Raw genomic sequence first — 24,086 nt, 5'->3', positions numbered from 1 at the left:
TATTTTGCAAGGATATCTTAGGTGCAACAAAATTATTGAAATGACAGCTTTTATGAAGGAAATGGCTGGAAGGGATTTCTCATTTGATGCAACTACAGCTGAGTTTTTGGTAAACATTGTAAGGGAGAATCCTTCTGTCCTTGACATGATACCAGAGCTTCACTCGAAAAATAAGAAGTGAATATTTCTTTCGTTTGGTTCATTCGGCTACGCTATCACTGTGATACAGCTTCCTTTTTATCCCTGCAAAATAAATGACACCCAATGCATTTGCCAAATGTGATGGCAATTAGAACATCGCTTGAGCTTTCCAGACATCAGTTTTGATTTGAGAAAAAATGGTGACCATACTGATTTTCTTAAAAAAGAAATAATGGTAAGTTCCCCTTTTGTACACATTATAAGTCTAGTAATATCATTTTCAGTGCTATTTGGTATCTTCAGAAACATCAAAATATTCATGTTTCTGAGTAAACCCTCCCAAAGAAAAATAATATTTGTTATATTTTCTTTTGCCGATTTCACCAGCATTGCTTGTAATTGTCTTTCATCTTTCTAGGTTTACCCTTTTTGATGATTTTCACATTATTTAGTGTATGTTAATTTATCTGCTGGTTGATGCAGGGCAAGTTGCTAGTTTTGCACTGAGTTACAACATGCTTTGTTTATGTTATTATTTTTTCCGAGAATCTAACTTGATTTCTTGCAGGCTAGTGTTGGTCTTGACACTTTTACTATGTGCATTTCCAGTAGTTTTGCAGTTTCCTGTTGGCTTGGAAATCTTTTTTCCTAGTTTCTAACTTGGTGGTTTGATCTTGTGTAACTGTACTATTTGCTACAACTGTGCACAATCTAGTGAAAAATGAAAGCTCCAAATTTAAGGCAGATAATTGGGGGTCTTTTGTAGAGAATCATATATTTATTTGAAACTTGTAGTGAATCATATCTCTGCGTGTGTTTCTATGGGATGACTAAAGTGCTGGTATAAATGGGATCAAGAAGATGCAAGTTAGATAATTGGGGGTCTTTTGTAGAGAATCATATCTTTTTTAATGGTTTTCACGTTTTTAACGTTTGTTAATTTATCTGCAGGTTGATGCAGGGCAAGTTACTAGTACGGGAATGGTTGCACCAAGTTATGTTCAGAATGTTTCACCATGTACGGGAATGGTTGCACTGAATTAATATCTTAAGGACTTCAGTTGTGACTTGCTTTTCTTAAACTCTTTTCTGCGATGCAGCTGTCTCTAGCATCAAACTTTATGTACAACCAACCATAGTTTTGTACTAATACTATTTTATACTTTTTTATGTATGTACTTCGGTATTCTCTTTATAAATACTGAATACTAAAATTTTGTTGCTATAACAACACTTATTCATGCATTACAGTGTAGTCTCAGAGGGAAGATTGATTCCAATGGATGTGTTGCTGCTTTATTGGAAGAGCGCTTGAACATGGGTCTTAATTTCAATTTATCAGCCAAGGTAGGTTGCATCGGGACTTTTTTATCTTGTCGTAGCTCCTTCACAGAATACATGTTCCTAACGCCTTTATTTTAGAATTGAGGCTGTCTCTCCTTCTCTCAATGATGCTGAAATTTGAAAAGCTTCTTGATTTCCTCCCACCTTCTTGCTTTTGCTTCAGACTTTCACCTGTTTTTTTTTTTGTCTGTTCCTGATAACCGAGAAATCTCCGAGGGGCGCATGGATACAAACTTGGTAGATAAGGGGCACACCCCTCTGTCTATTCTTTTACTTGTTGCTTTTACTGCTTGGAATACAATCTCACACAGTTTGGCTGTATAACTTTCATCCGTGTCCTAAATGTGCTCCTTATTGCTTGTTCAGGTCGATCACAAAAGGAAAGAGTACAACTTTGGCTTTGGACTCACAGTTGGAGAATAGAGGAGGATGTTTCAACTTTGGCTTTGGACTCAAGTAAATTGAAAGCTTCTTAGCAAGTGCTTCGTTTTCTCAGCAATAAAAGAATTGAAACATCAGTTTTGTATTTTTATCGAGTAGACATTGTCAACTGGTGCAACTTGTCACTAGTAGTTGATTTTGCAATTTGAGTCATTCTTTGGATATATATGGTAAAGTTGTGTACAATAGGCTCTTGTAGTCCGGTCCTTTCCTGAATCCGCGCATATCGGGAGCTTATTGCATCGGGCTGCCTTTTTTTTTTAGAACTTCTTTAGATAGTTTAGAATTCGTAGAGTTGACTTTATTCGGACAGAGAGATCTACCTTTCTGATTTTAGTGGTCGTTTGGTAGTGTGTTAGCAAAAATAATGCATGCATTAATTAGGTGTATTAGTAGTATCTTCTTTGGTACATTGGTTATAAATTCTATTGTGTATTAAGGCTTGCATTACTAATACTATGTATTTTTAGGTATTAGTAATGCAAGGGGATTTAATGCTTGCATTATTATGGTTAAAGACCCAATTATCCCTCAAAATCCCCTTTCCATCTTTTCCATCATAATTGTTGAGGTTATTTTTGTAAATAAATTTTTTTATACAATGAATGTTATTTTTTAATATACTAAACCATATAATGCATAAGAAATATTCTATGTATAATTAATGCAATCATAACTAATGCAAATATTACTAATATATTCTATTAAGCATTATTTTAGTACACTCTACTAAAACGACCCCTTATTGTTTTGTGAGGGTTCCAACTTCTATTTTCTCTATATAAGTGATACAACTTTTTGGATTTTGCATTGTATTTTGTATAATTTTTTCAATTTTTTTGCGTATATGACATCATGTGGCAAATCCAGAATTTAAGCAACAGGAGGACTAATATCATTAGTATGTCAATTACTAATAATAAAGTTTGACGTGCAAATCTTAAAATAACATAATGATTTTGATAGCAAAGTACAAAGTTTAATATTATAGAGTGATAGTTTATTGGAAATAACTTTTTTATTCTAAAATTTACATTCAAAATTCATTGTATATACAGAAAAATAAATTTAATCATATAAAAAGAAAGAGCGTAATTTTTGGTCGAAGAAAATTAAAATAATCCCTTCAACCCTACTCACTATATATAGTCATCAAAAACACTTTTACGCCATTGAAGAAGATGAGAAGAAGGGAGCATGAAATGATTGAGTCAATACACCGCCCGATCATCGCTTGCTACAGCTTGTTTGGATGGTGGTTTTCCGTGGTATGGTATGGTTTGATTTCATGGTTTTGTTGCCATGAAAACATTCACATTTTGAAACCACTAATTCAGTGGTATCTCATTGTTTACTCTTTTTTTTTTTCCAATTATACCCTTACTTAATTTTAAATAATTCTAATTTACTTGTATTCATTATTAAACGTTACTCTAATATAACTACCACTTTTACGTCGTATTACTCATTCTCCTCCGCAATAATTTTTGAAGCTTCTAGAAATTTCAAATTGAAATTCTCTCTTCATTTGTGGTTTTTATCTCCAGTGGAATCACATAACAAAATGAAAAAAACAAAAGAGACCCACTTCACAGCGAATCAAAAGAACATAAAACAAATACATTGAGCGGCACCCATTAGCTTAAAATTGAAAACAAAGAGTAAACAAAACTCATAAAGAAGGTCGATGAATGGTTGAAGCCATGAAAACTCGATGAGATCTGATTGAAGAAGAAGGAAATGGTAACATTTTGTGAGATTGTAACGACACCAAATTGACAATCAGTAATAATAAAGGGCATTTTTGTAAATTTATTAGTTACGATAGGTCTTTAACTGGCTTATTTGTATCCAGCTACATGATGGAATTTTCAGTTGAGTCAAAAAGTTGGTAGCGCAGGTTGGATCTTAGCCAAATACAGTCAAACCAAACAACAAAATTATTATTAAACAATAGCAAATCACACAGTCTATCTAAATATAGTATTGTACTGTAATGTACAATATCATATCATACCTTATAGTATCATACATTATGAAATCATGAAAAACTACCGTCCAAACAGAGTGTTAATTACTAATTTGATATTGAACCAATCGATAGCTTATTAGTATACTTAAAAATCCATATTACATAAGTCGTTATCTCTCCAATAAGCAACTCTAATTTATACAATGCTCCAGTGATGAGGTGCGAGAGGTTAAGTGAGAGAGATTGAAGATGAGGAGAATCTATCTGCGGAAATGGAATGGCTCTATTCTCTCTCTCTTCCTTTCATATTTCCCATTTTTACTCTTCTTCTTCTTCATGCCACCCTACTAAAGTTAGTGTAAATAGTAGCAATTTTGAGTGTTTAGATGACGCTGTTACTCTCTTCAATCAAATGGTTAGAATGAAACCTCTTCCTTCACTTGTCGATTTCTCTAAATTGTTTAACAATATGATAAGTATGAAGTATTACATTGCTGTCCTTTCTCTTTTTCGAGAAATGCAGAAATTGGGTATCCCAATTAATGTTTTCATATTGAATATCATGATTAATAGTTATTGTCTGATGCATCGTTCTGATTGTGCATTTTCGGTGTTACCCATTTACTTAAAGAATGGCATTCCATTTAGTGTTGCCACCTTTAACACTCTAATAATGGGAATCTTTGCTGAAAATAAGGTTAAAGATGCAGTTGAATTGTTCAAAAAATTGGTGAGAGACAAGGTTTGTGAGCCTGACGTAGTCATGTATGCAATTGTCATGAATGGGCTCGGCAAAAGGGGTCATACTCAAAAAACTGTAAGTTTTCTCCGGTTAATGGAACAAGGGAGCACTAAGCCCAACATATATATCTACAATATTGTTATAGATTCCCTTTGCAAAAACAGAAGCTTAGATGCTGCTATCACTCTTTTGAATGAGATGAAGCAGAGAGGTATTCCTCCAGATGTAGTCACATATAGTTCATTAATTGATGGTTTGTGTAGGATTGATCAGTGGGAAAAAGTTAAGATTTTGTTCTCTGAGATGGTGAACCATAATATTTATCCATATGTGCGCTCCTTCACTATACTAATAGATGGACTATGCAAAGAAGGAAAAGTCGAAGATGCCAAGGAAGTAATGGAACACATGGTCGAAAAGGGTGTAGAGCCTGATATAATCACCTACAGTGCGATAATGGATGGATATTGTTTGCGTGGTCAAGTGGATAGTGCGAGGAGAATTTTTGATACCATGATAGGTAAGGGCATTGAGCCTATCATTTTTAACTATACCATACTAATAAATGGATACTGTAAGAAAAAGAATTTGGCTAAGGCCATGCAATTGTTTTGTGAAATTTCTCAAAAGAGATCAAAACCTAATATTATTACCTAAGGTCTTGACACTTTTACTATGTGCATTTCCATTTGTTTTGCAGTTTCCTGTTGGCTTGGAAATCTTTTTTTCTAGTTTCTAACTTGGTGGTCTGATCTTGTGTAACTGTACTATTTGCTACAACTGTGCACAATCTAGTGAAAAATGAAAGCTCCAAATTTAAGGCAGATAATTGGGGGTCTTTTGTAGAGAATCATATCTTTTCTTGAAACTTGTAGTGAATCATATCTCTGCGTGTGTTTCTATGGAATGACTAAAGTGCTGGTATAAATGGCATCAAGAAGATGCAGGTTAGATAGTTACAAAAGTAGTGAGATTGTAAGCTCATTTACAAGTGTCCGATGCAATGGATTTATCAGTATAATATCATTTTTAGTGCTATTTAGTTAGCTTCAGGTATTTTTATTATTGTTGTCTTCAGGTATTATCATTTTCTATTTTTTCTTAGAACCAATAACTGATTTTAACTTACAAATTGATACCAGAACAATCTTCTTGCTGGTTTCTGAAGTCGTAGTTACATCATTGGTAAACCGTAAATGGAATGCTAGAACTGATAAGATCAACCCAATCCTTACCAGGGGATGATTCGTTAAAGGAGAACTTTGGTTGCATGGATGTAGATGTAATGTTGAAATTGTTCCATGATCATGTCTCCACGTGTTAGCTTCATCATAGTTGTCTTTATTTTTTTTAATGACGGTGGTGTTCGGGCCCACCTATGTGTACCTTCAACTATTCAGCAAGTGCATGCTACCTCCGACCAACACAAGGACCGGGTATCTTTGACTACCAGATATGTTCAGTTGTCTATGGAATATTGAATCTTGTGGACAACTTAAGATAGGAGTAACACATATTTATTTCATTCTAAGTTTAGTTTATCACGTGATGTGATCATCTTCTGTCACAAATTTAACCTCGTCTTTAGAATCATTTGAATATCAGTTATGATCTTTTGTTTCTTCTTCATTAACGTAATAGAGTGCACTTGATGTTTATGAATGTCATGCTGATACTTTCTCGTTGCGTTTGCTTGCCTTGTCATGGCCATGTGAAGGGAAGCATTATAAAATAAGAGCATGTTTGGATAAGCTTTTTTTAAGCTGGAAATCCCAGATTTTCACTTTCTACTTTTTTTAAGCTCTTTTGCCTTGAAATGAGTGTCCAAAAGCACTTTCTTCATTTACCCAAACACAATAAAAGAGCTTAAAAGCTACTTTAACTTAAAAAATACTTAAAAGAAGTCTATCCATACAGGCTCTAGGTCATGTTTGGGAAAGGAATACACAAACAATTGCCATGCTGAAGGGTTTTGAATATCCATTTTCTTCTTTGTAGTATTTGCAAGATCATAGTTAGATGCAAATTTAATAAATGCCAAATGATTTTTGTTCTTCTCTTTCTTTTTTATTCCCTTCTCACCTCTATTTCATTAACTCTGTTGAACCAGATTGTCTCAGGAAAATCATAGTAGGTCAACAAAAGTCAAAGGATATTATGAACGAAGAGGTAATCCTAAAACTTTATCTCGCTATGAGCTTGAATACTTTGCAACATGTTAGAGCAGTTTGTACTGGTTTTTGCAAAATTTTTGGAGAATAGTAGAAAACAACTGAATTGAGAGAAAGGAAGGTTCTTCAACTCATGATTGGTGAGTTGCTTCGTGTAGCCAACTAGAAGAACATAGACTATTGAAAAATGGGATAGAAGGCGTAAGTTGTTTAGTCATGAGTTGGAGTCTCTAGCTTGGGGAGTTGTGGATTAAGTAGTTTGTGAGTTGGGGGTGGGGGGAGATGGGGGCTTCTCTCTACTAAACTGATGGTAGGTGGTTGAGGTTGAGTAGAAGGAAAAGGAAGAAAAGGTTTGTGGTGTTTCGTTTAGTTGTTCTTCTTTGTTCTGTGACCTATCTCTTTGGGTAGGAGATGGTGAACTTCAGGTTTTGTACTATAGCATGGATAGAGTTGTCGCCTGCAATAACATCTTTGATTTTGTATTTTGGACCCTTGGAACAGACTATCAACTAGTTTGCTTACTTTGTTGAACATTGACCACTAATGAAGCCGAAATCGATTAAGGAATCAACTAACAAAAAAAAAGTATTATGACGACATTAACTATTAGCCTGTCGAGCACAACTGAGAAGATGGCAATGTCATTTTTGTGGGTGTAGATGAGTACATAACTAGATCAATACTAACATTAGCAATTAGCTTGTTGAGCACAATTGAAAAGATGGTAATGTCATTTTTGTGGGTGATTTGTGGGATAACGAGACTAAAATGGCTAATAAGGAAATGGTAGGAGAAAATGATCCAAATGTTGGTGCTACCAATATATATGTTCTATTCCTAATATTAAGTTCCATATCGAGTGTGGTAAGTATTGCGTTAGAACTAGTAACCCTGTACTTTATGAGAAAGAAAAACTTTAGAAGGGTGGGTTTATAGAAATGGCAAAGGAACTAGTCATGGAAGTAGTAGTGAACTGAGAGATGGTGCCTTTGGCATGTCAAGGAAATGTTGGATGAGAACACTAAAGAAGGATCTCTAGTAGAAGGGGAGTGGTGGGAGAATGAGAGGCTTTGGTAGCATGAAAAGATTAGAGAGAATAAGGAAAGCAAGTTTTGAATGGGAGAGATGAGTTAAGGAGGTCTCGAAGGGTCTGTCAAGGGTTTTTGAAGGTGGGGCTATTCAATTTTGTCACACATTGAGTAGTATAAAAATGTTGCAAGTGGGGGAGACAAATATAAAGGAAAATAGGTGATTTGCTGAATCTTGAATGTATATTGCTTTTGTTTCTCAAAACTCAATTATTCATGACATAATTTCTTATGATCCTCTCAGCTGAAGTTCATGAAAATAGACCATGATGGTGGCTTAACTGCAGTGTAGGAAAAGCTTCTGATGTTTGTAGAAGAGAAACTTCGGAAGAAAAGCTTGACAACTCACAATAAACTAGAACTCCCTATCATGGAAAGTATCAAGCCTTTGCTAAAGATTATTCTAATCAGGTCAGCTAAGTCTTCTGATTATAAGCCTAACACAGATGGTTGCCTGGCCTTGGTGGAGGAAATGGAAATCTGGCGATCAATAATGTGATGGAGCAAATCAAGAATATAGTAGAAAAGATTGAAGTCTTGAAAGAGAAAGGAGAATTTTGTTTTCTGCATTACTACAGAGAAAGCAAATACTGTTGCAGATGCCATGGCTAACTGGAGTCAAAAGCTACAAAATATCCACGTCTTCACAAATGTTGTCGACCTATCCTACCCAAGTAGGGTGAGAGCCTCTTTAAAGATGGATAGGGAACCAAATTATCAACTTTAGAGTCAGGACTAAAAAAAATTCTTTGATGTGTAGTTTACTGATGTCTTTTGAAGTTTATATGGATAGGTTTTATCATCTTTTGGTGGTTAATATTGGCTCATTAGTTTGAATGCTCCTATTTCTGGATGATTTCTAATTTTCGCCCTTTAAACACCTGAAGTTACAAAAAATTAACTGATAATACCCCGACTTAAAAAAGAAATCGCAAAATCTCAAGCAAAAATTTGGTTCCATTTCAAAACATTATGCCTTAAGAAGTTCATAACCTACAAGTTTTACGTGCATAATTTAGTTCTTACGGTGCTTGTGTCGTTTTTAGAATACTTCTGCCTAATTTATTCCTATGGAGCTTCTGTCGTACAAGTTGCAAAACTAGGTCATAATTAAGAGTACTTTAACCCATAAATTTTCATTAAATGAAAATCAAGAAGACCATCTTCACATAAGGGCAATCCATGCAAAATCTATATTAAAATTAGAAAAAAAAAAGGTTGTGTTCAGCAATTTGAACCTATGTCCTCTTCGTCACACGATAATAATTTTTACTTTTGCATCAAGGCTCCCTTTCATCATCAAACCCAGTGAAATTTCACAATGTGGAGTCTGGAAGGATAGAGTGTATGCAAACCTAACCCCCACATTTAAAAGTAGGGCGACTGTTTCCGGAAGACCTTCAGTTCAAGAGAGAAAAACAAGACAAGATAAAAGGTCAGATAGGGCCAAGCATATCAAAAACAAAATGAGAACAAGGAATAACGAAAGCGAAAAGGTCATGGTAGAATAGTACGAAAAAAAGAGGCATTAGCTATTATAAATAAATAAGATAATCAAAGTACACGGCCCCACACCTATAAACAGCAATAAAATGCAAAAATCCCCTTAACAATGCAAATAGTTACAAAGAATTAAAAAAGTTCACCAAAGAGCGGTAAAGTCAAATTTTGAAAGGTCTCTTTCTAAACAAGATGAAACTAATGACTTCCTCGTATGTAGGCTTTAAACGGTTCAGCTCATCCCAATGTTCACTTACAACAACACAGAAAACATCTGCATAGACGTCATACTGGTCTAATCAACGACTAGAATGTGCTTGATGTGATTATCTGGTGACACGTTATGCAGAAAATTAGAAAAGAAAGAGTTGAAGCATAAAAAGTCGTTGGAAAATATCACATGTATGGTATTTAGGGGATACAAACAAGTCTATTCAAGAGACAACAAAGCCAAAACGTGTACTGCAAGTTGGTAAGTCTTTTTTTGAAAAACAATAAAATAAAATTTGATAACCGTGGCATTGTGGTGTTCAGGATAGCTTGTGCGCCAAGATAATAGATTTCCCACTACAAGTCATTGTCTTTGCAACTTCAACTATGCCAAGCATCGCTCCCGCAAATGATTGTGTCTAGTAGAATACCATTTGTAGAAACTACCTAGGGAGAAGGCCACTTATTAACCGAACTAATCTAATAGACAAAGTTATGTATTTTCTTCAAGACTCTTTGAGTTAAAATGGGAAGCACCTCTTTTAATTAAATCAACACCTTAGATTGTATCTAATATCAAGTAGAAGATTATTTTTCATACTACAACATTCGAGACTCATTACTAGGCATGAAATCCAAAATTTCAAATGTCAAGCACTAACTAGTTAAGTCCCCTACGCCACTAAATTGCAATTTAAGAGTAAACTTAGTAAATAATTAGACTCGATTTACACACCCTCCGAAAGTCTAAGGATAAGTTTCCTCTCTATGGAAGAAAGAAGTAGATAAACTATTCACCAATTTCAAGTTACATCATGGTCAACATTCATTAAAAAGTACATATCTAAGTGTATCATGTGGTTCATGTACAAATCCCCAAAAGTCTACAAAAATATATGTATGCTTATGCAAATGTGATCACCATCTATGCTTCTAAAGAGTCCACTTCAAGTGACCATCCTCAAGTCTCTTCATGTACATCACCTACGATAGCAAGAAACTATCGCTAATCATAAAGTTTAGTTGCACACAAACTTTGGGCTTGGAGCCATAAATTTCTCCAATTCCCATAAAAAAACTGCAACATATCATATCAAACTTAAACACATGAATTTAGCTATAGCCATATAAGGTGCTCAAGAAATGAATTCTAGAAATGAGCATATCAAAATCACCATCAAATACTTAATGATGAAGGTAGATGCTTCAAGAAAATCAAATATCAAGTAGTTCAAGATGCAAATATTCAAAATTTCAATTGTCAAGAAGCTTCACAAAGCTAATCCAAAATTCCACCGATTAGTTAGTTTTGCCCAACACTACGTCAAACAACAACATCAAGTATAATCGAATAAGAAGAAGAACCGGAATCCACCCAAAAATAAAGAGAATAAAGATTAATGTTGAAAGTACCTTTTTGTAACTAATTACTAGTATTAATCACCAAGTAATGAATGATAAACACCACAGCTAAGCTATATTACACCTTGTTCCAAAAAAAGTCACTGATACATCAAAAAACACTACCTACTATCCAGTGTAGTCAAAGGCGCGCTTAAGCTTTGAAGCGAGGCTCAAAATGTTTTGAGTGCTTTGCCTCACTTTATGTGCGCTTCAGTGTCGTCTGCAAGGTTCTAAGGCAAACTTTTCATTGCCAATGAGCCTCTTCTAAAGAAGTAACACTAAAAAATTGATAGTTCACTTTATCATAGTTTTTTTTTTCAATTTCTTTGGTCATATATTTGTCATTCGTGTTTATAATTATTAGTGTTGGACTAAACATATATAGTTGTATTTTTTTTGTCCCTTTGCGCCTTTTTTCATTAAAGGCCACGCTTTATTTGCGCTTTGCACTTAAACCCCCAACACACCTTAGAACTTTTTTTCGCTTTTCACCATTGAAAACACTGCTACTATATATGGAATGTAAACAACATTATCAAAAGGATAGCCTGTAGAACACAACGCTTAGCTTCACTGATGATCTAACATAGCCTGTAGTTCTCTCTTTCTACACAAAAGATTCTGAAATTCCTTCCAGAACATATGGCAGGGAGATATTCTGTGTAAACCATCTTAAGAATTTGAGCTGAAGTAGGAGAGTAACTTTTTAGTCATAGTTTCATACTTAAATTGGACGTAAGTCCATAAATAAGATGAATTGTAACTCCAAAGTCAAGATGCACAAGATCCAAATTATTTCAAGAGGCATGTCAAAATAAGTGATAGTCACTATCACAAGAAGGATAAAGATCAAAAGATTGCAATAGTGCTCAAGCAATTCGTATATGTGGGTGAGTTAAATTATCTTACAAAAACTACTTCCCGTTACACCAATATGACTTTAACATATTCATAACCCAACTATAAAATTGTACACTCAATGAAAGCTAATTTATCCAAGTGTCCAAGAGTCAAGACATACTTTCTAGCAACGAAATCAATATAACAACAACAACATCAACATACCTAATGTAATCCCACAAGTGAGTTCTGAGGAGGTTATAGTGTACGTTGACCTTATCCCTACCTTGGGAGGTAGAGAGGTGGTTTCTGATATCTAAGCAAAATAAATTGAAAGGAAAATTCAAGTTTATGTGCAAACGACAAAGCTTTAGTGTTCCAAAAGCTCAAACAAACATCAAGAATAGATCCTCAAAGAAAATAATCAAGCAATTATGTCGACCTCCTTAGCTCGATAAGTAGCTTTAGTACCTTAATACACAACCAAACACCCACTAAGGGTCTGAAATCTGAAGATGTTTAAAGCAAATCATGATAAATATCAACAAGATATAACAAGTCTTCTTTTTCTTCTTTTAAAACAAAATTTAAATTTAAATTCAAGAGAAATGATAAAAAAAAATATTTACTATAAGAACAAGATCATCTAAAGGCACATAATAAATTTACAAAATTTGGGGTGTTACATCATCATTGTCGTTCACTTCTTCGTGATAAATGGGTTTTCTAATGCCTGAGAAACAGTGATTCTCTTTAGAGGATCTAACACCAAAATATTCTCTCCATCAGATCTTTGAAGTGAGCCAACATCTTTAATTCTTCACCAGGGTCTCCTGAAATTACTGAACTGATATCTATCGGCTTCATGTTGACAATCAGCTTCCTTATAGCCTGCAAACAAATAGAAGCACATGCAAAACTTAAAAGTACAGCAAAGTTATATTACCATTCATTTTATAACGGGTTGTTTATCAGGGATTGAAACGATGGGCTCAAGGATCTACAAGACATACCTTCTTTGTAACGAGATCCTCTTCAGTGTCGAGGAAATTGAGATCTTGGTCAAAATGTTTATATGCAAATGCACCCTGTGATAAAAGAAGAAAAGAGTATTATTGTTTCCATACTAGCTATATCATGTCATTATTCATTAAAAACAATAAAAGCCGCTACCTAATACAATCATCATAACAGAATTGTCCACAGCAAATTATTGACTAGCCTATTAACTTCAAATCATAAATGTTTTCATTCAGAGAATGTCTTAAGACGAACCTTTCAAAGCATCTTCTTTGGAAATGGACCTTTCAGTTCCATATGAAGACGGAGCATGTCATTATTAGTACGACCTAGAAATAAGACTTTACCAGCATAAAGCTCAAACAAACAGCAACCTACTGACCAAATATCCATCGGATGATCGTATGGCAAACCAAATACATTAACAAACAAAACTGCAGATCCATAAAACTACTTAGGATCAAAACATTAGAGCATCAAACAAAAGAAACAAAGTGAAAAGGAAGATCAGAAAATAATTAATGGCAAATCTTGAGAAATGATACTTACTAATCTCGGGGGCGCGGTAAAAGCGGCTCACGAGGTATGGAGTAATTTCGTTTTTGCCAGCAAACATAGCATTGCCAAAGCCACAAAGCTTTAGCTTGTCTTTCGCTTCATTTACCTTAACAATTAAATATAGAAAAGTCATCATACGCATACAAAAGCAAAGTGATAAAAAGCTACTCTCAGCAGATGCAAAGTGGGTGAATCAGCAAGCCAGCAAAAGATACAATACTCAAAACATTCCACTTACCAAGATGTTGTAAGGTTTAATGTCACAATGAAGCACGCCACAACTCTTTAGATGCTTCAAATCACTGAAAAATTGCTTCGCATAAAGCCTCACAACGTCTAAGCTGAGTCCAATGTTACGCCCAAACTTCTTCTGGAGGTGACGGAGATTCATCCAAAGAGACTCAAATACTAGACAAAGATTATTCCGGTACTTGAAGCTAGAGATTAAATGAACACAGCGACGCTTGTCTTTAGGATCTGCAGCAACTAGCTTCTTCAATATGACCAACTCCTCCATACTCGCTTTATACTTGATGAGCAAAAACAACAAAATTAGGCCGCCAAAACAAGCAAGGTTGGCACGAAATGGAGAAATTAATAGATTAACTCACATCGTTTCATTAATATGAATGATTTTTATTGCTACTTCTGTCGGGTCACCGGGTCTAGCCTTCAAATCTTTAGCCCGAACAACAGTAGAAAACACACCTTTCCCATGAGCAGCAAGAATCTCATAACGGCCATCAAGAATTTCTCCGAAGCGGTATCCTGCAAAAATCAATGAGAATTAGAACATCAACTAAGACAAAAGTTACTAACCATTACAGGAAAAGTTGACAAAAATAGGTAGAAGGATAAAGCTATTTTCTTGAGGTAACAATGTCAACTTGCAGTATGATATATCAAATAAGAGAATGAAGGGACTGTCATGAGCAAATATTAAGGAAGAGGGAGAAAAAAAACAAATTTAGAAGTGTGATCAACATGCTCTGAAGTAAAAGCTCAGATAAGAAGGATCCAGGCAAAATGTGAGATGAAATACTTACTATAATAGCCTTCCGGATCATTCCAGTTATTATGAAAACAATTGCGCTCGATCGGCATGCCATCTCATTTGCCCTGCAAAACAGATATAACCAGACATATGAAATCAGTTTACTTATTACAGCCTGATTTGACAAAGAAAAGACTCTCCATAAGCAAAATAAATTATTTCCCACAATTCAGTCTTAGCAAAAGTACAAAGAACTGAACAATCCTCTATTTTTCTCCTACTTATTGGCTTGGGTTTTACCTTGGAGCATACAGCACAAGAGAGAGGGATTCATAGAATCAATAGAGTTCAAACAATACATAATTCCTAGATATCACAATCTAAACTGAACAATAGTAGCAAAAACTGCCACCAAGTAATACACTCCCACAATATGGACAAAGGGAATAACCTTCAACTTGAAACATAATAAAATAAAACCCATTTTGCAGTCATCACTTCAATAAATGGTTCCTTTATACGTTTCATTTTGGGTTCAGTAGGAAAGAAAGGGACACTCACATTTTGTTTGAATTAATATAACAATAATAATAATTTCCGACGACGTTACCAAGACAGACTCACCATTTTCGAAATTCCAACAGGTGATTCTCCAAATATATCGTCACAAAACATGTCAGCCGACCTCTCACTCTGTGAAGTGTTAAAACAGTAAGTCAATCATCAAATAGAAGAAACCAGCATTTAGGAAAAACACTAAAGGAGAAAAAAGCTAAACCAACCTTTTGCTTAACTTGGTCGTTATACTCTGGTTGATGTTGTTGGAGATATTCAATTTGTTTAGCAAACTCTTTCACTAGATCCTCTGTTGGAAACTGCAAAGTAATGACGATTAGAAAAATAAGTTGTATTATCAACATAGAGTATTTTTATTTTTATTTTTGAGAATTATCAGCGTGCCAAAGTATGTGAGCCCAGTTGCTAGAAATTCAATGGTCAACTATAATTAACAGGTTATTTTCCGAACAACCTGGTGCTTAACTCTGTCCTCATGCTCCATGTTGACACCCAATTTTGACCCTCCACAACGCAAATTAGCCATCGAGTTTCTTTAAATTTTGAACATTTTTAAAATAATTAGCTTTAAAAAACAAAGATATTTTCATATTATTCTTAACTATTTTTATTTTTTTATAAATTTTAGTATAATATACATATTTTTATATATAAATCTTTAATCATTATTTATGTGGTTATTTGAAAATTATCTCAAAAAGATTTTACTTTTAACTAAATACAATGTTAGTTTGGTTAGTTTATTATAGTTTATATTTTTGAAATTTTTTTTTTTTTGAAAAAAAAATTATTCAAATCTCCCACATCGAAAATTGATGAAAAATTTAGAGTTTTTTGAGCCTATATAAAGGCTCATATTCTTATTAAGAAGGGAGAAAAACTGAGAGGTTTTTTTGCCACCCAAAGTTAGAAATTTTTTTAACTTGGCTAGGAATTTGGACTTTTGTCCCCAGTTTAAAAGTTGTGAAAATTTTTAGCTTTCAATCTATATTTTTCTTCAAGGTAAATAGGATATTGAAGTCAAAATTTAGGTTAAGAACAATGTTCTTATAACATGAAACCCACGAAGGTTCGAGTCTAAATTTTCAATTTTTCTTTTTGTGGATTGAAGTTTCATCAAGCTTTTGGGTGGTGGTAAAGTTATCTTACGCTCGTCGTTTTCAGTCTCACTGCCCGTAAAGAGGTCATTATTTCATGTTTTATATTTAGTTGATTCGTAGTCTTGTTTTTTTAGTTAGCATGTATTAAGAATAATTAGATTAATGATAGAAATTTCTTATTGTTAGGATTAATTAGCTATCATGTATTAGGATTATTTCATGAAAACTCTTAGTTTTGTTCATTATCCAAGTAATTTTCCTTGACAATATAGATTTTTATGTTTTCAATTTCTTCTTTTAACATGATTTAGATAACAAAAATATGCTTAAAGTTGTTATTTAATTAAAACTTTCATGGCCTAATTGATTTAATTATTTCTTTAAAATTTGAGCTAGTATAGCGTATATATTAAATCTGTATTCTTTAGTTACTTGAATATATTTCTTCTTTCACTTCCTTTGTCTATATATATGCATGTTGTTAATCACTTCTAGGATGCCCATCAATTTGATAACTTAAAATATCATGATATATTTCTTGGTTTAGCTTAAAATGAGTAAATGCTTATGTAATTTTATTTTGGTGCATGTGATATCAATTCGAGTCCATCTTTGGACTTCATCCTTGCATATCATTGAGTTTTGAATATCCCATCATCTTGCTCGAATTGCTGGAAAGTTGATACATGGAAAGGAAGGTAATATTCATGATTTGAATATTGATATTGGGATGTGTATATATGGAATACAGGTGGAAAACAGTATCGTATACACTGATATACAGTATCTATACAGTCTGATATGCAAGAAAATAATGTTGTATATACTGATATACAGTATATATAGTCTGATATATAGTGATATACAACATATACAAGGAACAAACAGATGGTACACTATGTGTATACAGTTCGATATACAAAAATAATGTTGTAACACTGTATATAGTGTATATACATTCTGATATACAGTGTATATACAGTTGCGATATATAGTGGAATTGTGCTTAAGGCCCAAAACGCAGATGACCCAACTGCTTAATCCAAGCATATAGAAACTAAGTGTCGGACAATATTTTCATGTGTTATTTATTGTTTATTTTTATATTAATTCGGGTTGTACTAATTTATTTACTTGTGTTATTTATGCTTTCTTAGATATTAATTTTTATTTTTTTTAACTTAATTAGATTCCCCTAACGATAAACCAATTAATGTTAATTTACTCTTTAAATAATTTTCTACCTTTATTTAGTCATTTGATAAACTTTTTACTTTTTTATACACATGTATATTATTTTCAAATGTTTAAGTTTGATCGTTTTTTCTAAAAAAATAATAATAATTTTAAAGTCTTTGTTTTCTTTTAAATTAATATTTTCAAAAGTTAGTCAAATAATTTTTCAAATCGTCGGATAACCGCGCGTTAGCGGTCACTTTGAATGCTTAACACCTTCTCAAAGTGGAAATAAGAACCTCATACATTTTTCTTTGAATTTTTAAGACTGAAATTTGTTAGAGTTTTTTAAATTAAGTTTTTTTAATTTCTTTAAAAAATTTAGTGGCGACTCCTTTTTTCTATATTTAATTTTTTCTCTATAAAATTGAAATTAATTTTAAACCGTCTTTTCCGACATAACACTCTATTTGATGTTGTTTAATTTTTCTATTTGTTTAGGAAGCTCCTTCACTAGCTCCTCTGTTAAAACCTGCAAAGTAATGACTATGATCAGAAAAAGTAAGTTGCAGTATCAGCATTTTGAAGTATTATTTCATCGACTAATTTTAAAAAAATCCCATAACGTGGGAGAATGATTACGAGCTCACATAACTAAGTGTTGAAAGACAGGGGAAAAAAAGAGAATGAGCACGTATTCTAACATGTGGTTGTTGTTTGAGACATTCAATTCGTTTCTCAAGCTTCTTCACTAGCTCCTCTGTTGAAAACTGCAAAGTAATGACTTATGATTAGAAGAAGTAAGCCGCATTATCAGTATCCCAAAATATTTGAACCCAATGGAGAAGTATTTCATCAACTAATTCTAAAACAAACCCCTAACAAAAGGGGAAAGTATTAAGATCTCCCAGAAATTAGTGTGGAAGATAAATAAAACAAAAAGAAGAATGGCATCACTAGAAAAGAAAAACCCATTTGAATCTCAGGGTCAAGTGAACACACCTACCTCTGGAATAGCCTGTCCCAGTCCACCAGCTCTAGAAGCCTTCTCTTCAGCATTATAACCACCTCGCGAAGGTGATTTCCCAGAAGAAAATGTTGGCTCATCAACATGGACACATGCACCATTGGTTGGACCATCAATGGGCTATGGTACAACATTATCTCCAGCTGCACACTTCTCAGTAGACTGATCCGCATGAACCTCACCCAATGCCAAGAAATGAAAAGTACAATTAGAGACCAGAAACTCAACAAGAGAGAGAGAGAGAGAGAGAGACATGCAGAGGAACAACAGAGAAAATAACTCTGAAAAGGCTCAGGTGAATTTACAATCTTCATAAAATCTTAAGTGGTGACAGTATCCAACTCAAATCCTAAATTATATAACACACACGTTTAATAGTTCGGATCCAAAATTAAAATACATTAAGAAAGCAGGAACTTGATAGTTAACACTACTAAAAAAAATTCTAAAAAATGACGCAAAAAAGCGGCGGACTGAGTCGGTTTTTTTTTTGTCAAAATCAACGAAAAAGCGACGCAGTCACTGTCATCGCTTTTTTGCTCGATTCTTTTGAAGGAGCGACGGATAGGGTCGTAAAAAGCGACAAACTGCGTCGCTCCTAATTTTTTTAATTAAAAAAAATATATAAAAAAATACTACGGACTCCGTCTTTTTATTTTTTTTAAAAAAAAATTATTTAATTCAAAGCGACGGACATTTAGTCTCCATCCGTCGCTTTGTTTATCTAAAAAATTTTCAGAAAAGCGACGGATAGGGTCATTTTGTCCGTCGCTTTTCTAGAAAAATATTTTAAAAAAACCAGAAAAGCGACGGACTAAAGGACCCTGTCCGTCGCATTTCTGGAAAGATATAAAAAAAATCAGAAAAGCAACGGACTAAAGGACCCTGTCTGTTGCTTTTTCTGCAACACTTTTGACAGCAGAAACCTGTAGTTTTTGCTGCCTACCTGCAATCAAAATTCAATTCAATTGTATTCAATTCAGCCCATTCAAACACAAATAACAACAAACAAAATCCGCAAAATACATAATAACAAACATAATTAAACATTTAAAATGAATAAAATCATAATTTAGAACGATTTAAAGTATTTCAAAGTTAACAAAAAAAATTCAAAATGTTCATAAACTAACATAGGGAACCCTAATGACTATTTGCTATATATTCATCACTATTGTTAGAATTATCCGGAGTGGACGCTCTTGAATAACGGGGCGGAGGCTGATGGGCGAGGTTGAGCACTTGTTCTTTAATTTGCTCAACTTGTTTATTCAACTTTTTTGATCCTCGATCCTTCTTTTCTCTGATTCTGCCAATGCGCGTGTAAGTTCTGCAATTTGCTGAGATATTGCAACTATCTGAACCCCGTCAATGGCCTCGGCTTGACGCGATGATCCAATAACTTCTAAACCTAATTGGAGTTGTCGTACATTATTCCTAGAGCCCATTCCATATATTCGGCCCTTGTGGCTGCCTCCAACCACTTTTTCTGTCCAAATTTGAGTAGACTGTTTAGGCTTTAGCTGAACCGAATCTCCCATCTCACGTACATGTCGCTCATAATCTTGTTGCATATTAGAAAATAAAAGTTATAATGAAACTATATATATACATATATACATATATATATATATATATGTATATACGGAGATAGAGAGAGAGGTTGACAGTGGGGAGGGGCGGCGGCAACAACGGCGACGGGGGAGGCATGGCGACAGCAGCAGCGACCGGCGGCGGCGAGGGGGTGGGGGTGGGGGTGGGGGTGGAATTTTTAGAAAGAAGGGGGAGGGTTTAGAGAGAGAGAGACCAAAAATGAGAAAAAAAATGAGTCTCTGTTCTGAAATATTTCAGATGGAGCGACGAACAGTGTCGCTCTGTCCGTCGCTTTTTAAAAATATTTGACCGCCTTTGACCAAATAAGCGACGAACTTAGAGACACTGTCCGTCGCTTATTTAAAAAAATGATAAATAAAATATAATAAAATACGATGGACGGAGACGCAATATTAAAATTATATTTAATTATTTTCAAATAAAAGCGACGGACTGCGTCGTTATGTTTATTTTATAATTAATTTTTAAATATATTTAAAAAATCCGCCAAAAAATAGCGACGGACATATAGTCTCTGTCTGTCGCTATTTATAAAAAAAATTATATTTTTTACAAAAAAAAAAAGCGACGGACTGCGTCTCAAATTACTTTGCTTTTTCGAGCGACGCTGTTCGTCGCTTTTTTTGGGTCATTTTTACAAGTTTTTTAGTAGTGTAAATTGCTTAGCAAAACTGGGTTATTAATTAGTCAACAACAACATACCCAGTATAATCCTCAAGTAGAATTTGGAGAGGGTATGATGTACGCCTACCTTACCCCAACCTTTGTGAGGTAGAGAAGTTGTTTCAGATAGACCCTACCCTCTTTAGATAGAGCTCTACAACAGACAACAAGAAATACAGCAAAACAGAATTGAATTATATTTTACAAAAATCACAGGTCAAATAACTTACCATTGTCTTCGGATTGAGTAACTTGCTCCTTCTGTGAAGGTTGATTCTTATACTTTTCAAAAATAGCTTGTCTGTGCCTTCTGTTCTCCTCTTTAGTTCTAACAAGTTCTTATTCTTCTTCCTGTTGAGCAAGCTGGAAAACAATTTTTTCCTTATAGTCCTCCTATTCAACTTCATCTCTGCATTGAGAGAAACAAAAACCAGTATCAGAAATAGGCTACTAAATACACTGACTAGTTTTTTAAAATACAAGAAAAACATAGAATTGCCAATACCTTTTAGGTTTCTCACTCTCTGTCTCTTCAGTTTTTTTGCTTTTCAGATTTTAGGAGAAAATATTTGTAACATTATATTTCTTTTATCCATTTTGGTTCAGAATAAGTATTGCTTTAAGAAATTAAGAAAGCATTAAAAAAAACTATTAATATTGTCGGAAGCCAACTTTTTTGTTTATTATTATTATTATTTTTGCAAATTGTTTAATTGTCCTTCTTTTGTTTTTTTCTTTTTATTTTGACAGAGAATTTTTTTTAATATTTAAAAACAATTTGATTTTAATTTTCTGTATCATCCTTTATGAGATGATTATAATTACATGATCATATATGAATTGTTTTAAAATACATGTTCCAAATTTTTTTTTGTTAAATTTTCTTCTCTCAGCTATATATTATCACATAAATTAAAACTTTTTTAGTAATTATAAGTTTCTCAAAAACATCAACAATGAGTAAAGTGTATAAACCAATTTTGAGGTTTTCAAACTAAAAGTATATTTTTATACATATATTCCTATTTCTATTTTTTTACATTAATTAAAAAAGAATAAAAAGGTGTAAAACCTAAAGAGTTTTAATACAAAAACATGGACAGTTTTTTCCTTTAATATTGAAGACTATTAAGATTTATGTGCATGCAAGTGATTTCTCAAATACATCCACGTAATATTGCTTATGTTGATTGTGAATAATATTGAATTTTTTTAAAATATTAATAAATATTAAGTTCCGACTTAGAGCAACAAATCTCAACATCTGTTTTATTAAATTACTCCCTTTGTTCATGTTTACTTATTTATATTTGATTTAGTACATTCTTTAAAAAATAATAGAAAAAAATATTATATTACTCCTAATTATTATAAGTCACCTCACTCATTAAAAAGTGAATTAAAAATAACTAGTACTTAATAATAAAAAATAAGATAGATATTTTTAAATTGATCAAGTAAAAATGAATGCATATTTTTAATATAATAAATAAATAAAAATAGACACAAAAAAATAAAAAGAAATGAAAAGCTTAAAGAGCCATGAAAGGGGAAGCTCAAAAGAATAAGCGGAAAAAATGAAAGTGTAAATATTCATTACACTTTGCCTCTCACTATTTTGCCTCCCCTTATCGAGTTTCTTCTTACCCTGTGATTGTATATTATTTTCAAAATTTAATCTTGTATAGAAAATTTTTATTTTTGCCAAGTCAATTGAGGATTTATCTAAAAAAGTAATCTTCTAAGATATATGGTTAATACTTCTAAGTGACTTGAAATCGTTGTTTGGGACGGAGATTCGAATAAAGGACTATTTTTATTTTTGAGTTGATATAGTTATTTCTAACATAGATTTTAGTTTTATTGAAATAGATTTTAGTTTTATTGAAATCTTAAACCTAATTTATATTTGAAATTCAAAATGAGATATGTGTTATAGCTTTCTTTCTTCGACCACTATAAATTTATCTTCTTTGAAAGTGGCTATCGATTTGCAATGCCTATTTTGGCTTTAGTATATTCTTAAGAAACACGAGCGTATACGTGTGTATAATATACCTCAACTATTTTTTTAAAATCAACGACTTCTCACGGTTCAAAACTTTTTTTTCATTGTTGTATTTTTATCTTTCTGATACAACACTACACTTGACAGATAACCACGTCAAGCATATATCAATAATTGATTAAGATTGGTAACCATATCAAGCATATCTCAATAGTTGATTAAGAGTGGTATGATAAAGGGTGGTCCATTGAAGACGTTGTCCATGCTATTACATTATGATAAAGAGTTGTGCAAATTTGGAGATTATTTTATGTAAAAAATGGGCATTGATGTAAATTCTCAAAAATCATTTCAAATTCAAATTAACTTATTTGAATATATCCACATATTTGGAGTATGTGTAAGATGGATAATGTATTTTCATTATCAATAGCAAGTGAATTTTCATGTTACTAGCCATGTAACTTTTGTTATGTAAAACGATATCCAGAGTATTTGTCTTTATGTTAAATATTAAATAATACATGACATAAATTATTATTCTCAAACAATTGGGTACTGTCACACAAAAATTAAAAACAAAACAACAACAATAGATCCAATATATTCCTGCAAGCAAGATTGGGGAGCATCGTGTGTATGTAAACTCTTTCTTTTATTAGTAAATCTACGTAGTTAACTCGTATATTGTGAAGACAAAATTATTTTCGCTAAACCTATAAAAAATAGATTGTAATAAGAATGCTTTGCAAATAAAATTTGATTTTAAATAATGTAGGTAAATATTATATATTAGACTAATCTATCACTTTTAAAGTGTCACATAAAACTTTTAGAATTGAAACTTCTTACATTTATGATGGATTAAAAGGTATTTATTATTAATTTTCGTAGAAGTGACAAAATAAACTCAATTTGAATAATCAAACATTGAAATTCCAAGAAAATACAATTAAAAAATCTCCATTTTTTCACAATTTAAAATATATTTTTTGTCACAATTATATAATGCAGTTTGACCAAGTATGAAATTTAAAAAATATGAGAAGATTTTATAACGTTACTTTTAACATATCAAGAAAATATATATATTTTTTTTTACCCTCAAGAATAATTACTTGTTGTCCAAAATATTAAGATTATCCAAAAAAAACAACATCATACCTTGTAATTCCATAAAGGCTATAATTAGGGCACGCTGAGTAGAGCAACACTCACACATCCATTTAGCCATTGAAGATGAAGAGAATTTCTCTGCGAAATGGAAATGCTATTCCCTTTATCTCTTTCTTCCCTAATTCACATTCTGCTTCTGCAATTTCAGGAAAGGGTAAAGTTGAGTTAAACAGTAGCAATTTTGACAAAGTAAAGAGTTTAGATGATGCTGTGAATCTCTTCAATCAAATGGTTAGAATGAAACCTCTTCCTTCACTTGTCCATTTCTCTAAATTGTTTAACAATATGATAAGTATGAAGTATTACACTTCTGTCCTTTCT

General features: G+C 32.9%; 2 protein-coding genes, 1 long non-coding RNA gene and 1 pseudogene across 11 annotated transcripts in view; 3 read left to right on the top strand and 1 right to left on the bottom strand.

Annotated features, from left to right (window-relative positions):
• The window catches only part of LOC129901554 (putative pentatricopeptide repeat-containing protein At1g12700, mitochondrial), a 38,749-nt gene extending 32,559 nt beyond the window's left edge, over nucleotides 1–6,190 (top strand). For 8 of the 9 annotated variants that reach the window (XM_055976777.1, XM_055976775.1, XM_055976779.1 and 5 more), the window contains 3 exons: nucleotides 1,093–1,159; nucleotides 1,393–1,488; nucleotides 1,852–2,112. The gene's annotated coding sequence lies outside the window, so the exon portion shown is untranslated. Of the gene's footprint in view, nucleotides 1–1,092; nucleotides 1,160–1,392; nucleotides 1,489–1,851; nucleotides 2,113–5,782 lie in introns of those variants that run through there. The other variant, XM_055976781.1, reaches the window with a different exon arrangement.
• LOC129898944 (putative pentatricopeptide repeat-containing protein At1g12700, mitochondrial) lies at nucleotides 4,416–5,885 on the top strand. Its single transcript, XM_055973658.1, has 2 exons — nucleotides 4,416–5,160; nucleotides 5,746–5,885. The coding sequence occupies exons 1-2, from the start codon at nucleotides 4,416–4,418 to the stop codon at nucleotides 5,883–5,885; spliced, it is 885 nt and encodes a 294-aa protein (XP_055829633.1).
• A 251-nt stretch (nucleotides 6,191–6,441) lies between the features above and the next one.
• LOC129899701 (uncharacterized) lies at nucleotides 6,442–8,755 on the top strand. The gene is made up of 2 exons (XR_008769573.1): nucleotides 6,442–6,809; nucleotides 8,144–8,755. It is a non-coding gene; the product is annotated as an uncharacterized LOC129899701 (long non-coding RNA).
• A 3,798-nt stretch (nucleotides 8,756–12,553) lies between these two features.
• LOC129898941 (serine/threonine-protein kinase prp4-like) lies at nucleotides 12,554–23,823 on the bottom strand (annotated as a pseudogene).
• Between the last annotated feature and the right edge of the window lie 263 nt (nucleotides 23,824–24,086).

This window comes from Solanum dulcamara, chromosome 8, assembly GCF_947179165.1.
Source record: "Solanum dulcamara chromosome 8, daSolDulc1.2, whole genome shotgun sequence".
NCBI lineage: Eukaryota > Viridiplantae > Streptophyta > Magnoliopsida > Solanales > Solanaceae > Solanum > Solanum dulcamara.
The sequence above is the reverse complement of the archived record's forward strand: the minus strand, read 5'-3'. Positions and strand labels throughout refer to the sequence as shown.

Excerpts from the sequence above, each read along its gene's own strand:
- LOC129898944 (XM_055973658.1), top strand. The coding sequence starts at position 4,416 with ATGCAGAAATTGGGTATCCCAATTAATGTTTTCATATTGAATATCATG. Across the intron at positions 5,161-5,745 it reads AATTTTTGATACCATGATAG|AACCAATAACTGATTTTAAC; the intron begins GTAAGGGCATTG and ends ATTTTTTCTTAG.